At 36.6% G+C, this 16,890-nt stretch overlaps 1 protein-coding gene across 5 annotated transcripts in view; it reads left to right on the top strand.

The window, feature by feature from the left end:
• The window catches only part of TTC21B (tetratricopeptide repeat domain 21B), a 106,852-nt gene that overhangs the window by 51,404 nt on the left and 38,558 nt on the right, over positions 1 to 16,890 (top strand). For all 5 annotated transcript variants that reach the window (XM_002712247.6, XM_017342903.4, XM_070070739.2 and 2 more), the window contains 6 exons: positions 1,235 to 1,459; positions 2,888 to 3,126; positions 4,870 to 4,942; positions 5,518 to 5,628; positions 6,356 to 6,494; positions 12,481 to 12,587. In XM_002712247.6, coding sequence (XP_002712293.1) covers positions 1,235 to 1,459; positions 2,888 to 3,126; positions 4,870 to 4,942; positions 5,518 to 5,628; positions 6,356 to 6,494; positions 12,481 to 12,587 — 894 coding nt within the window. The remainder of the gene's footprint in view (positions 1 to 1,234; positions 1,460 to 2,887; positions 3,127 to 4,869; positions 4,943 to 5,517; positions 5,629 to 6,355; positions 6,495 to 12,480; positions 12,588 to 16,890) is intronic.

The following is a 16,890-nucleotide window of genomic DNA, read 5'->3' on the forward strand; positions in this document are numbered from 1 at the left end:
TTGGGTGTTTCATCCAGTATTCCCTCAGCATGAGAAGAAATGCCTAATGCTTCCTAAGCTCCCTAGAGTCAGAAAGGAACCCCTCAGACTTTTGATTTGGTTCACTGGATCTTGAACCCTGTTAGACAAGACCTTGAACCCTTGATGAGGAGGAAAATTGAAGTTCTAGGCAAGATTTACAGAAGATACCACCTGCTTCTCGGGACAGTACTTCCTGAGAGCTGGTGCTGGGGCCCCGCCCCCTGAGAATGAGCACAGGCACAGGAAGTCACACAAAGCTCTACAGGTCAATGTAACACCTGGCTAAGACTGAGAACTGCAGCAGTAGGGTTGTAGACGTCCTGCTTTCTGCACAGTGGCCTCATTATCAATCCTGGATCATCTCCTTCTCCTTGACTTCTCTTCCTCATTTTGTCATTCTCTGTATATGCTGTTGACAGTTAAATATGGAAGTTTTGTTACTGCATTTAGGAGTTGTGTCAAAAGATATAGCCAGTGTTTGAAACCTGTCCTGAAATATTTAATCCTAAAGTTAAAAAATAAGGAAGAGTAGACATGGTTATACACACATTTACTGTGTTTCTGGGAATCTAATAACTATGTCAGTACAAGAAATCTCAGATAAAGAAATTCTTTTCTTGAAAACTTGGTAATTTTTCTGAATGTGCTGGTTAGTGTTTTTGTTTTTGACAGGCAGAGTTATTACAGTGAGAGAAAGACAGAAAGAAAGGTCTTCCTATCCGAAGCCAGGAGCCAGGTGCTTCCTCCTGGTCTCCCAAGCAGGTGCAGAGCCCAAGCACTTGGGCCATCTTCCACTGCCTTCCCGGGCCACAGCAGAGAGCTGGACTGGAAGAATAGCAACAGGGACAGAACAGGGGCCCCAAACAGGACTAGAACCTGGAGTACTGGTGCCTTCAGGGGGAGGATTAGCCTAGTGAGCCGCGGCACCAGCCTGCTTGTTAGTTTTATAAACTTTGCGTTTTCTCTTTTGCCATAGTAGAGTGACCTGATCCCCACTCTGTCATTCAGGAGGGTGCTTGGAAGCAACAATTTCCCTGAATTAACTTAGTGTAATGAATGATCAGAAGGTTCATAAAGGGACAGAAATAGGTTTCAACTACACATCACATGTGCACTCTCCTCACCAATCCTATTTAATATTTGATAGGTAGCAAATTACATGTTTATGTTGTAGGCATTTCGAGAAAGTATTACTTTGTATTATTTTTTGAAGGTGAGAGAATATCCTTTATACCATTTGATAAAAGCTCAGTCACAAAAGAAAATGGGAGAAATAGCAGAAGCAATTAAAACTCTGCATATGGCAATGAGTTTACCAGGAATGAGGAGAACCGGGGCTTCCTCAGAATCAAAATACAGAAAAACAGAGGTCGAGACAAGCCATCGTTTGTCAGTGTTTCTTGAACTGGTAGATGTTCATCGCTTAAATGGAGAACAGGTAGGTTGAATTTTAATTTAATGTTCAGGCCTGAACTTTGTTATTCAAGTGTATACATTAGTAGAAAATGAAAACTCTAAAATGATTCAGTAGAACAATTGGTAAAGTTTAGAAAAAAAGTTTTTGTTATTACTTTGTACTAAGACATGTTCTTTCTGCAAGCCCCTGAAAGTGAAACATAAGTAGCTCCTAGAGGACTTTAAATCTAGTATGCTTATGCTGACTATCAAGAAAAGTAATGGTATAATTTATAATTATATTGGCTAGCATGAAAGGTCATAATGTAATAGAGTTTTAAGCCTGTGAATCCCTAAAAGGATTTACTTACACAGATATACCCACTTATGCACACATAAGCTATACTGGAATAAAATTAAAATATTCACCTTAAATTTTAATAATTAAGAAAAAAATACTTGTTGAATATGACTTTGGTAAACTCTTCAATATGGAGTCATACTATAAAAATAATAATAGGTATAGATAGGTAGGTAGACAGATTTATATACAGATAGATCAAGTATAGTTCTGAGAGAATTAAAATCTTGTGGAAAATAAGGAATTTAATGCCATTTGTATCAGTTTTTTAGGTTTCAGCAGTTGCTAATCAGTTATTTTGAAATTTAATTGGAAATTAAGAAGACTGTGTTTCTAGATAATTTGCAAATCACAAAGAATTTCTATTTCCTTAACACATAACTTAGAATACATTTAGTAAGTAGGAGCATTTCAGCCATATAGAGTTAATTTTAAGTTTATCTTTTATTCACATTATAGCATTTCTGGAATTAGAATGTCATAATCTGTAAAGCTGAGATGAGTCTTAAAATGAATAATACTTTAGATTTATTAAGGTACACATTTGAATGAGGCCAGCTATTCATCTGAGTTATAACAAAATTGTTGTTGCTGTATGGTCTGCTGCCTGGTGAAGAGTTGGTGTGTACAGTGGTGACTGTGGACTCGGCCCCTCAAGGAGTTAGCAGTGAACTAGGAAGTGAGGCTGCCTGAGTTTGAATAGGAGATAACTTTTTAACCCTCACATCACAACTTCCTCACTGCAAGGTGGAAATAATAGCAGTAACTATCTAACAGGAGATTTGTGAAAATTAAATGGGCTAATTTAATGCTGTGTGTAAAGTAAATGCTCACTAAAGTATAGTAGACTTTATAAGACTCTGCTTAGCAACTAGTATTGTCTTAGTTATCAAAACATTTATCCAGCTAACAAATAGTTGTGGCATCATGTTATTTTGGTCACTGGATTTAGTTTTAAGATTTTGTGCTTTTCAGAAAATCTAATAATTTGTATAATGAATACCATACTTACATCAGCATTCACTGTTCATTCTGTATTACTAGAAAATCTCTCTTTCTATTGTGATTTGGTAAATCTCTTGAAAGAGTGTTCTAATTTCATCCTGACAGCATGAGGCAGCAAAAGTTTTACAGGATGCCATCCATGAGTTTTCTGGAACATCTGAAGAGCTGCGTGTTACTATCGCCAATGCGGACCTGGCTCTGGTCCAGGGAGATGTTGAGCGAGCTCTAAGCATGCTTCGAAACGTTACAGTAGAACAGCCTTATTTTATAGAGGTCAAAGAAAAAATGGCAGATATTTATCTGAAGCACAGAAAAGAGAAAATGTTGTATATCACTTGTTACAGGTAAACAGTTATCTCAGTCCACTATATCTGACACATCTCCCTCCTGAAATTAATTCCCATTTCACTTTTAGTCTTCCTTTCCACTGTTGACAGATACTTTGTAGATTCTTTCCCCAATGAGGTGTTACTACCTTCTCCTACCACCAATCACAGTCAGTGTAACTAAGTTATTTGCTCTCACTAAAATATGATTTATGATGACATCAAACTGTGGCTTTCTCTAGTTTCTCAGCCCTCCTCATCAAATGCTGTTTCTAGCCCCCTGAATCTTGGTGTTTGAGAAGGTACAAAGATTCTAATAACTTGCCAGCATTGTGTCATGTAACCACACTCAGTGGGGTAGGGGCATATTTAGTTCTCAATATAGCAATTCTCACAAAGAAAGTTATGGTGTGGATTACAAATTTTCCTTGGTGAAGGGCAGGAGCATTAAAAGTTATGTCACACTGATGCCCTTAGGAGTTGTGGGACTTCACAAGACACAAACTTGCCCATAAACACAGGTTACTCTTCCTCTCAAACAGAAGAGTAAACATAAAAACACACTACATATAAGAAAATAATTCATATTTTTAGCTCTTAAAAACATAGCAAAATTCTGATGAAATAATTCAATACTGATTCAGCTATATTATATAAATACCAAAGCTTAAAGTACTCAGTAGGCTGGCATTGTGGGCTAGCAGCTTAAGGCACCACCTGCAGCACTAGCATCCCATATGGGCCTGGTTCGAGTCTGGGCTGTTCCACTTCCAATCCAGCTCTCCTGCTAATGTGACTTGGAAAGCAGCAGAGGATAGCCCAACTGCTTGGGCCCCTGCACCCACGTGGGAGACCCGAAAGAAACTCCTAGCTCCTGGCGTTAGCCTGGCCCAGCCCTGGCTGTAGAGGCCACTTAGGGAGTGAGCCAGCAGATGGGAGACCTCTCTCTCTGTCTCTCCATCTCTTTATTTCTGTAACTCTGCCTTTCAAATAAATAAAATAAATCTTTATTTAAAAAAAAAAAAAAAAGAAAAACCTACTCAAATTCTGAGGGCCAAGAGATTCAGAAAAACTGAGGAACACTCTATCTTTTGAAAAATGGATTGGAGTACCTAAATCATATCATCTAAAAATAGCAGTATCTTTAATAGATTTCTGTTTCAGTCATATCTGACACATTAACTGTAGATGTAAATTCTTGTCATATGTAATGTTGGGATAAGAATTCCCTGTATCAAAATTTTTTGGATTAATTACATTAATGCTATCTATAAAAGACTTACTATTTGAATAATTTGATGTTTCGACTAAATTAGTCTAAATTTTGTAGATAATAATAAGCAAATATTGAAGTAAAGATTTCATGTTCTTTTAAGGTAACTCACTTCAGAATATTTAATTTATTCTGTGACTGTCAGTGCTCAGGGTGTATAGGAAGCATCATTTTTAGAACCTTCACTCCCACATCATTTCAAAATTAAAGATGTGTTGAAAAGTTATGTTTAATGAAAATTTATGGTTACTGTCTACTTACATTTTGTTACTTGCATTTCAGAAAACAGATTCAATGAAAAAAAAATTTACCTAGAATAAACAGTTTGGGTGTGGGTATGGATGGTGTGGTTTTTTAAAAAATATTACACTGCTGGATATGTGGAAGGTACTTTGAAGTCCACTAATTAATTTAAATATATCATATTATTGTTCATTGTATGGGTTTAGAATATATTTATATTAATTATACTAAATTCTGATTTCCAGAGAAATTGCTGAAAGAATGCCCAACCCTCGATCTTTTCTTCTCCTGGGTGATGCATATATGAATATTCAAGAGGTAAAATTTCTGATGCTACCAAACTTAGATTTTCTTTTGAAAAAACTATTTATGCTCACTATAACTTTCTTTTAAAAGGAAATTCTCTGTATTTATATTTATATAAATTATACAAATTATATCTAGTATATTTATTTAATATCTGAAGATTCAGTCATGACAATAAGAGGGAGGTAGCCATTACAATTTTTTTCAAATTGAGATCCAGTGATTGAACCCTATCATTATTTGAAATACATATGGTGCCAGACACGTGTCTGAAGAGAGCTACAAGTAAAAATGGCATTTTCTTTAAAGGGACACAATGTCACAGCACTGTAACTGTGGTGGTACTTCCAGAATTGAAAAGTCAAGAAGTTGTCTCTTAGTTCTCATGTTGTTGCTTATATAGATAAGAGTTTGAACATGGGTAGGTTTATCCTAATAAGTTACAGCTACCCTACTCACCATCACATTTTTGTAATTGCTTACTCTTAGAAAATATTTCAAATGTAGATAATAATTATAGAAATGTTACTACTTAGTGCAATCTAGTTATGCTGTTTGTAATTTTTTTTTGTATCTCACAATATTAGCCTGAAGAAGCAATAATTGCATATGAACAGGCATTGAATCAGAATCCAAAAGATGGAACATTGGCAAGCAAAATTGGTAAAGCACTAGTCAAAACCCACAACTATTCAAAGGTAAGTACTTTACAATTTGAAATGTGTCCACTGGATCAAACTTATCCTGTCTTAGAGAAGACTTCAGAAAGTACCATTTGCATCTTTGGTGCTTGCGAACTCCAGATTTGTATTCATGTACTGGGATTTGTGTTAAGGACTTCTCAGTGTCTCAAATTCTTCATTGCTTCATTTTGTGGAGAATGTTTGGGCCCTAGAATCTATTTCAGGCTTCATGTCACGTTTATATCCTTGCAATTGAAACAGTTACCATAAAGTTGCTATTCTGACATTTTCCATTATATGACAAAGCATGATAAATGTCCTTTCTGTTGAAAGAATCTTGGCAAGATATGTGAGTTTTAGTTATTTTTGCCTATTAGGAATAAAAATTTTTTCCTTTAATTTATTATTTTCTTGCCCTAGTCCTACTCATTGTTAAGTATATGTGCAATCACTGGCAAACTATTTATGTTCAATGAAATGTTGTCTGGGATAAAACATATTTTTTTTTGCCAAGCACTGTTCTTCAGCCATTTAAGGTAACAATTATTAGTTACCTAATGTGACATTGAATGCTCTAAAAGAATACCCAACTAATAGTGCAGATATGTGCCTAAGACTCTTCCTAGCTTGTTTCCAACTACATATATGCTTTCACTTTCTATGCATTAGATAAAATATCTATGCTTTTGAATACCATTTTCATTGCCTTTTTTTTTTCCTGACTGAAATGCATTTTGTTTAGGCAATTACTTATTATGAAGCTGCCTTGAAAAGTGGACAACAGAATTATCTTTGCTATGACCTAGCAGAGCTCTTATTAAAGTTGAAATGGTATGACAAAGCAGAGAAAGTTCTTCGACACTCTCTCACTCACGAACCTGGTATGAAAGTCTTTCTGATTTGAAAAAAGTATGCCTGATAAAGCTGGTTTGTTTTATTTTTATATGCCATGTAAATATTTATTTGTAGTCCCAATATTTTATGTATTTGTTGGTTAAATGGATACATTTTCCTTGTGTAACAATGCCACTGTTGTAAAATGAAGTATTTTAAAATCCAACAGATTTATGAAACAGTTAATTATGTTATAGAAAGATAACATAACTTTTCAAAATGATATAAAACAAGTTTTCTTTAAATTGCAGCTACCTCTGATGTTTATGTCTGATGATTAATATTCTTATGGTCTTTATTTGTTAAAAAGGTGCCATGTTATTCTTTTGAAAATAGTCAAGCACTATAAAGGAATATAATGTGTCACTTGTTTCTCTCATGAATTCCACTTGCCCTGTTTTCAAATTACCTTCTTAGAAGTAATTTCTGATTTAATGCATACTGTACATGTGTATAAGCTTAGTAATTGTCCTTTTCAGAAGTTTATTGTTCTTTCTATTTTCCAATTTGTTTTTCATCCATTACACCCCAGATATAGTTCAATATCAGTACATTTTTATCATTCAGTTTGATGGCATCATAATTTTCTGTAACTCACAAAGTTACTTAATTTTCCCTGGACTGTTGATAATTTGGTTTGTTTTCTGTGTTTTTATTTTTAAGAATTATTTATTTATTTGAAAGGCAGAGTTACAGAGCAATAGAGAGAGATAAGAAAGAGATTTCCATTCACTGATTCACTCCCCAAATGGCTACAACAGCTAGGGCTGGGCCAGACCAAAGCCAGGAACCAGGAGCTTCATCTCGGTCTCCTTTGTGTGTGACTGGGCCTAAGCATTTAGGCCATCTTCCGCTGCTTCTCCCCAAGCACATTAGCAGGGAGCTAGATTGGAAGTTGAACAGCCAAGCCTGGAACCATATGGGATACCAGCATCGCAGATGGCAGCTTAACTGGCTATGCCACAATGCTGGCCCCTCATTGCCAGAATTTTAAAATTACAGAAGTAAATCAAAGTTGTATCCTCTCCTACTCCCCAGAGAAAACTACATTTATCAACTTTTGTGTCATCTTAATTGATCTAGCCACCATGGCCCTTTGTCTCTCTCTTGCACATGTAATTTCAGTCTGTGCTCCTTTCTTCTGTGGATTCAACCAACATGGATCTAAAATATTCAGAAAAAAAATCAGTACTGAACATGTACAGATTTTTTAAAGGCATTATTCCCCTAAGGAATATAGTATAACAACTATTTACATAGTACTGACATTTTATTTGTCATTATAAGTATCTAGAGATGATTTAAATTATGCAAAAGTTTCTGCATATCCTATAAGCTAACACTATTCCATTTCGTGGAGGGTCTTAGTATCCAGGAAGGGTTCTGAAACCAGCCCTCTATGGATACTGAGGGATGGCTACATGGACCATTTTTCCTAGCTACATGTATTATTCCTATAATTCTACTCTATGCATGTTTCCTTTAATAACTTCTTTCCTTACTGGAAAATGTTGCTGTTTATTTTTTAGCATGTGTATTCTGCTGTGTGCTAATATCATTGTATTTGGTGAGTCCCCTGTTGATGGGCGTTTAGATTGAAGCAAAACTGGGAACAATACTGCAACAAAAATCATTGTTATATATCCCTATGTGCTTTCTAAAATCGAGTATAGCCCCCATTATTCTTTCTTAAGGCTAAACATTTCCTATTATTGGTATTAATCATGAGAAATAAGGAGAACAATTTATTTTAATTTCTATTTCTTGGTGACTGACAAAGTTACTCATTATTTTGGTTATAGATCCTATTCCCAGAATTATTCATTTATATCTTTTGTCTTTAATTCTTTAGCTGTTTATTGTTGTAAATGTTTTCTTTCAGACTATCCTTTATCAAATTTATTTCTCATATCTTTGGCAAAATAGAATATGTGATTTTCATATGTTAGCTCTGTTTTATTTCTCTTTTGGCTTGTAAATTTCTTGTCATTTTCTGGGAAAGCTTCCCTAATCTGTTTTTTTTTTTAAGATTTATTTTATTTATTTGAAAGACTTACAAAGAGAGAAAGAGAGGGACAGAGAGATTGATCATTTATTCACTAGTTTACTCCCCAAATGTCCACTGGGGCTGGACCAGGCAGAAACCAGGAGACATAAGCTTCATCCAGATCTCTCACATGGGTGCAGGGACCCAAGTACTTGGCCATCCTCCCCTGATTTTTCTGGGTACATTAGCAGAGCTGTATCAGAAGTTGAGCAGCCTAGCCTAGAGCAGGTGTTCTTATGCAAAGCCAGCAATGCTAGCACTGCAGGTGGCAGCTTAACCTTAGTGCTGGCCTTAAAGCTTCCCTAATCTTGTTATAAAAATGCTTTCTTATATTTTTTTGACATTTTTGGGTTTTCAAACTTCTGTATGGAAAACTTTATTCCATGTACTTTAATCCACATGCAATTTTCCCTACATGGTTTCCAAAACAGCCAGTTTTTGTTTATTTATTTGTTAAGATTTATTTATTTACTTGAAAGTCAGAGTTATACAGAGAGGAGAGGCAGGAAGAGAGGTTTTCCATCCGCTGGTTCACTCCCCAGATGGCTGCAACAACCGGAGCTGAGCCAATCCGAAGCCAGGACCCAGGAGCTTTTTCTAGGTCACCCACATGGGTGCAGGGGTCCAATGACTTGGGCCATCTTCTACTGATTTTCCAGGCCATAGCAGAGAGGTGGATCAGAAGTGGAACAGCCGGGACTCGAACCGGCACTCGTATGGGATGCTGGCACTGTAGATGGCAGCTTTACCCGCTACTCCACGGCACCGGCCCCAAACAGCCAGTTTTATTTAATGAAATTCCACCTTTATATGATAAAATCTTTCAGATACTTGACTCTGATTTAAGTTTGTTTTAATGGAATTATTGCTTAAATTCCTCTAGTTATGAATACATTTATTGTATGAAGTATTATCAGTTCCATAAGGCTATGCACATTTTTGTTAGAACTTCCTTTGAAACACTGAAAAGTTCTAAAAGTGAATTGCATTTTGAAAGTTTATGAGGAGGAAAAAAAATAAAGTTTATGGGGAGAGATAAATTTATGGTATCATGTTTTAGTTTGAGTTATATTGGGTATGTTATAGTTATGTAACATAAATGCTTTCATTTGATAAGCATTTGTTGAATACACCCAATGGCATACTTACATGCTTTCGTATACATTTCACTTATAATTGCATTAGTGCTCTCATTAATCTTTTTAAAAACGTTTATATTTATTTATTTATTTGAAGGAAAGAGAGAGAGAGAGAGAGAGCTTCCATCCATTGATTCGTTCCACAAACTGCCCCCAATGACCAGGACTTGGCCAAGCTGGGATCTCAATCCTGGCCTTCCACACAGCGTCACTTGCTGCCTCCCTGAAGCATTAGAACATTAGCAGGAAACCAGAATCAGGACTGGACCCAGGATATGAACTCAGGCACTTAAATATAGGATGTGACCCTTCCCAACCAAGGCCAACCATTAGGCCAAACATGAACCCCTTCCCATTAGTCTTTGAGTTAATTGTAATTGCCCCAGGGCTGACGCTGTGGCACAGCAGGTTGAAGCCCCATTCTGCAGTGCTGGCATCCCACATGGGCACCTGTTCAAGTCCTGGCTGCTCCTCTTCTGATCCAGCTCTTTGCTGTGGCCTGGGAAAGCAGTGGAAGATGGCCCAAGTCCTTGGGCCTCTGTGCCTGCATGGCAGACCTGGAAGAAGCTCCTGGCTCCTGGCTTCAGATCAGCTCAGTTCTGGCCATTGCATTCATTTGGGGAGTGAACCAGCAAAATGGAAGACCTCTCTTTCTCTCTCTGGCTCTGCCTCTCTCTATTACTGTCTTTCAAATAAAAATAAAATAATTCTTTAAAAAATTGTAATTGCCCCTAATTTTTTAAATATTTATTTATTTGAAATCAAAGTACAGAGAGGCAGAGAGAAATCTTCCATCCACTGGTTCACTGCCCAGATGGCCACAATAGCCAGAGCTGGACTGGTCCAAAGCCAAGAGCTTCTTCTGGGTCTCCCATGGGTGCTGGGGCTCAAGCACTCAGGTCATCTTCCATTGCTTTCCCAGGCACATTAGCAGGGAGCTGGACTGGAAGTGGAGCAGCCAGGTTCAAACCAGTGCCTGCATTGGATGCCAGTGCTGCAGATAACAGCTTTACCTGCTACAGCACAGTGCAGGTTCATTACAATTAGCAATCTTAGACTCACAGTTTCTTCATTTGAACAGGTTTACTCAACTAGTAAATAATAGCACTTAGAATTGAACTTTAAAACTGTTGAATTCCTTGACATTCTTCCCTAGATCTATTTTACATGCAGCTTCCTTCATCTTTTTATTACAAGTTCAACTCTTTTTGTAGCTGCTAATAGACAATAGACTCCATGCCCTAGCCTTGCTACATGTCTGGGAAATGCTACAGAGTCAACTCTCTGAATATATCCAGAGCCTTGCTGTATCTCACAATTTTTACTACTCCCACCTTCGTCTAAGCCTCCACCATCCCTTAGCTGGATTTCGGCCGTGGTGGTTGATCTTCCTTCTTCCGTCCTTAACCCCCTATTCCCTCCACAACCTCCCTCAACTCAGCAGCAACTTTAAAACTTTTAAGCAGCAAAGTCCAGCAATGTTTGCTCACATTCTCTGTTTCCTCCCACGGCTGTCAGAGTTAAGCCCAAGTCTTCACAGTGGTTTCTGTGACCCTTCTTATGTTCGTTGACTTTTCCTTCTGCCTTCTCAAACACACAGTATTCTCCTGTTCCTTGTACCTATCTTAGTGCTTTTCTTCCTTTAAGTGTAATAGGGGTGGGTGTTTTGCCTAGTGGTCAAGATGCCACTTGGAATACCCACATATCATAACAGAGTGCCTGGGTTCAAGTGCTGTCTCTGCTCCCTATTCAAGCTGCCTCCTAATGTGCATCCTGAGAGGCAGCAGCGCTGACTTGAATACTTGAGTTCCTGCCGCCCACATGGAAGACCTGGATTGAATTTGTGACTCCTGCCTTTAGCCTGGCCTAGCTCTGGCTGTTGTGTGCATTTGGGCATGAACCAGAGGATGGGAATGCTCACCTATCTCTCTCTCTCCCTCTCCCTCTTCTTATTCCTTCTCCCATATTCCCTTCCTCCCTTTTGCAAATAAATAAAATTTTTAACTAGCTGTTAGAAAACCTACTTCTTAGGTTGAAATAGTATTGATATAATGTATGTGATGTGTGTGATGTGGGCTGTACACTCAATAAATGGAAAAAAAAAACTCCATTTTTGTTAACTATCTTGGATTGTTGTAATGTTCTTAGGTCACAAAATAATTTAGTATTAATCATATGTTTAGGTAGTGTTTACCATCTACTAGACTTATTGTCATAGTTTTTCATATGCTAACTTAATCTTATTAGCTTTTTAAATCTTACAGTAACCTTGTGATATTGGTACTGTTATTTTTCCTTGCTTTATAACACAGAGGAGATAGAAAAGATTAAATGGTTAGTAAGTAAGTAGTGAGGCATAATTTGAAACTGGATTAGTAGCCTCCAAAGTTGATTCTCTTTAAGGTTATACTTTATTGTTTATCAACCTTCTGTTATTTTTTTAAAGAGCACATTATCTTCTTAACTGTATAAAACAACTGTTCTGTCTTTATATGGGTTTTAATAAAGTTTTATACACATAAGAATGAAAATATAAATTCATATTGTGTTGTTAGATGGTTATTTCTTATTGTATATATAGGAAAATCCTCTAGTTGCTGTCAAGTTCTTTAACTTTACTTCCATCCAGTTTTCCTGCCAATTTTTAAAGATTTGATCATAAGTTAACTGATAATTTACAAACTTTATTTACTGTTTCTCAAAGTCATTTTATCCAAAGACTAATTTTAAGAATTATAGTATTTATTTAAGGTTAATAATTTTCCATTATCTTCCACTCTTTCATAGTAAATGAACTTTCAGCCCTCATGGAAGATGGGCGTTCTCAAGTTCTTCTAGCAAAAGTTTACAGTAAAATGAATAGACCTGCTGATGCAATTGCTTCATTGCAACAGGTAAACCTGTGTGTTTGTGAAGGCAATAATCCACATCTAGTATAAAAACTATCTCTTGGTTCAACAATCACAGAAATTATGACAAAATACCATAAATATTAACAAAGGTTGATATTTTTCATCCTATTTTACATCTAAGAAAATTGAATTTAATAACTTGTATGAAATCCAATGACTAGTGCCATTCGATTTGTTTCAGTTGCTTCTTCCTCCACTTACCTAGACTTTAATTTCTCTTCGTACTTTGTGATTTTCAAAGTAGAAGATCTATATGCATTCCCATAGGTGCCTTCCTGAATGGTTGATGTTTGCTATGATTTCCCAGTTTCTGGTTGGCTCACAATTATTATGTAAGTGATTTAAATTTGATCAAATACATTCTGTGCATCATTGAAAATGGTCATATGTTTCTCCTGTTTTTTCTCTTAATTTTTGGTTAATGTAGTACATTAAATTTATCAACTTTCAAGTGTTAAACAACACCCAGATATTCCTGACATATGAGTCACTTTTTTATTTTTTAAAAAGGTATAGCAAGAATTTAAAGATGTTTCCTAATGTTTTATTTATAACACTAAGTCTATGTTTGTTACAGAGATTGGTCTATACAGCTAATGCTGCTTCTTTAATATTTGACCCAATTTAGTAGTGAAATCATTGGGTCTCAAGACTTCTTGACAGAAAATTTTTATTAACAGATCCAAAATGTTAATAGTACAGTTATGTCATTTAAAAATTTCTTATGTCATTTTGAATAGTTACATTCTTAATTTGTTTAGTTAATTGTCAAATTTATTGACATAAATTCTTTATTCTGTGTTATGCTTTCAATGTCTGCAAGTGCTGCAAAGAATGCCTCTTTTATAGTCCTGTTATTGTTAGGATAGATATGTTAAAGTCTCAATTAATTGTTGATTATTTTTTTCCTTTTAGTCCCATGTATTTTTTTCTCAGACATACTGTTTGTCCAGATTTAGAATTTATATTTTTTCCTTTTAGTCCCATGTATTTTTTTCTCAGACATACTGTTTGTCCAGATTTAGAATTTATCTTTCTAGTGAGTTAAGCCCTTTATAATTATAAAGTGGCCTTTATTTCTAGTAATGTTTCTTGTGTACAGTCTTATTTGTCAGGTATTAATAAAGCTACACCAGCTTTCTTTGGTTAGCGTTTTGATGATATATCTGTTTCTATCCTTTTTCTTTCAGCTTTTTTTGTCCTTATTTTGGCAGCCTATCAGCATATAATTAATTATTTTTATCTATTCTGACAATCTTTTCATTAGAATATTTATCTTCTATATTAGTGTAATATGGATTATATTGGGACTTCCATCTGCTATAGTATGATTTCTTTTTGAACTTTTAAAATGTCATGCTCATTTTTCTTTCATTTCTTTTTTTCTTGGTTATGTAACTTTAGCCCATTTTCTCCTCTACGAATTTATTACTTTTATATACTTTTACTATATTGTGCAGTTAGTGGATCGCAATGCACATACTGTCTTTTCCAAAGTCATTTACTCTACCTTTTCTTCCATTATTTTATTGCATTTTAAGCACACTATTTGAAACTTTGTTTATAGTTAACAGAATATATTCCCCTCTAGTTGTCAGATAACTGAAATATTTTTGAATAATTCTTTGTATAATTAGCAATTATAAAACATTTCAGAGCTTTATGTGAAAAAATACCATTATGCATTTATACTCATATATTTATTTTCAAGCACATTGCCTTTATTTAGTGTTTTATGATTTATTTCATAGTCTACCCAATCCTTACCCTCCATCTGATGTCTAAATATCTAGAACATATCCCTCTATGTTGCCTATAGAAATATCACAATCTTGGGTAGAAATATTCACAAAACAAGTTATTGCCAACACACATTTTATTTGCATGTATAGAAACCAACATAATGACAATAAGAAAAAAACAGTATCACCTCAGGAATGCTAACTTTTTACTTATTTGGATCCTCATTGTTGGTATTTATTATTGTTGCCTGAACTTGCATCCAGAATTTACCCATAGCCATGGAGTCTCAAAAGCTTGAGCTGGTCATTGACACAGATGATGAAATGTATCACGACAAAGCTCTTAAGATATAATACTAGGGGCTGACATTGTGGCATAGTGGGTAAAGCCATCACCTGCAACACTGGCATTCCATATGGGTACTGGTTCATGTCCTGGCTGCTCCACTTCCCATCCAGATCCCTGCTAATGGCCTGGGAAAAGCAGCTGAATGTGGCCAAAGCCCTTGGGCCCTGCTACCCACCTGGGAGATCTGGAAGAAGATCTTGGCTCCTGGCTTCAGCTTGGCCCAGCCCTGGCTGCTGCAGTCATCTGCAGAGTGAACCAAAGAATGGAAGATCCCTCTCTCTCTCTCTTTGTCTCTCCCTCTCTCTGTGTAACTTTCACTTTCAAATAAATAAGTAAATCTTAAAATGAAATAGTACTAATTTATGACATGACAATGATTAAGCAGATGACATACTCATTGGCCTGACTATTCTTTTCATAAAACCACATCAAATGCAAAATCACATCAATTCTTTAATAAAATTTTTTCACTAATACTGCATTCCATATATAAATGTTCTAAATGATCATTATAAATGCTGGTTTTTTGTTTTGTTTTGTTTTGTTTTTTTCACAGGCAGAGTTAGACAGTGAGAGAGAGAGACAGAGAGAAAGGCCTTCCTTTCCGCTGGTTCACCCCCCAAATGGCCGCTATGGCCCACGCGCTGCGCCGATCCGAAGCCAAGAGCCAGGTGGTTCTTCCTGGTCTTCCATGCGGGTGCAGGGCCCAAGGACTTGGGCCATCCTCCACTGCACTCCCGGGCCACAGCAGAGAGCTGGATTGGAAGAGGAGCAACCAGGACAGAACCAGCGCCCCAACCGAGACTAGAACCCGGTGTGCCAGCGCTGCAGGTGGAGGATTAGCCTAGTGAGCTGTGGCGCCGGCCGCACTGATATCATTTGAACCATGGCATTGAGGACAGCCTCAAGGTTTATACCTATTGCATAAGCCTAGTTACTAATTTCATCCTTTTTTCTCTTGCAAAAGTTCTCTTTTTTGAATGATAAATTATATGGTCATGTTAAGTATAAAATATAAAGGGGTAGCTGTTCCCTGAGGGCCTTTTGCAGTGGGTGTCTCTTGCAAATATTTGTTCTGCTCTCTCTTTCATTTTCACTTTATTTCTTACCCCACTAATTCAGAGTTCTCCTGCAAAACATGGGGCAGGTCTCAGCAAAATGCTTGGAGATTGCTGTCTGGGCATTTGGATTCTTGGGGTGAGAGCTCTCCCCTTTGGTGCTGGGGATGGACCCTAGGGGCCTCTCACTACTTTCCTGACCATCAAGCAGTTGCAGCGCAGGATGTCTGAGTGTGTTAATGTGCAGGGCTGCAGAATCTCTGCGGGACAGAGATCTCATTGAGTCCCATTGTTTCAGAGGTTTCTGTGGTGGTTTGCTTTTTGTATGAGTGAGTGTGTGGACTTGCATGAGTAAAACCATGAACACATGTAAAATCCAGAACACAATTTTATACATACTGCCATATGTAACTAAATATACATCGTTATAATCTAAAGAAAAAGGTTGTGGAGCAGTATGACTCTTTACCACATGCTCTGTATGCTCATGTTTTCTGATCTTTTCTCCTGCATTCCCCAAAGAATGCTATTATCACACCCTAAACCTGTGATTTGATGCAGCCTCTGTTTTAATCCATCTTTACCAACTTCCAGTTGTCAACCAACAGTTTGACAGAAATCCCCTGAAGGGTGCCCTTTGTGTACCTAATGTATGGCCCTTGGTGTAGGCATTTATAGTTTGGTGAATGGATGTGTGAATGCCTTAGTGAGTGCTTTTCTTTAGCTCAAAGTTAAATTTTATTTGTGAAGTCCTAAAGTATAGGAATTTTCTGTTATTGTTAGAGGAAAATTTCAGTGTTACACAAACCAGATGTATGAATAGAAAAACTTGGATTCTTCTAATATAACAACCAACTATATATAATTACTCTGGAAAAGGCTCCCACCTCCTGTTAGCATGCAGCATGTGCTTAACATATGCCCATGTTGATATACTCCATCAGCTGCTGAGTGGTTGCCCTGCCCTTAGACACTGAGGTTGCTACCAAGTTTTTTGTTTTGCTTTTGTTGTTACTCTTTCATGGTTTGTTCTTACAACAAATAACAGAGACTTTTTTCTCTCTCTTTTAAAGATTTATTTCTTTATTTATCTATTTATTTTTGAAGGTCAGAGTTAGAGAGAGGGAGAGACAGAG

The sequence above is a fragment of the Oryctolagus cuniculus genome, chromosome 3 (assembly GCF_051225735.1).
Source record: "Oryctolagus cuniculus isolate XC-2025 breed Fujian yellow rabbit chromosome 3, ASM5122573v1, whole genome shotgun sequence".
NCBI lineage: Eukaryota > Metazoa > Chordata > Mammalia > Lagomorpha > Leporidae > Oryctolagus > Oryctolagus cuniculus.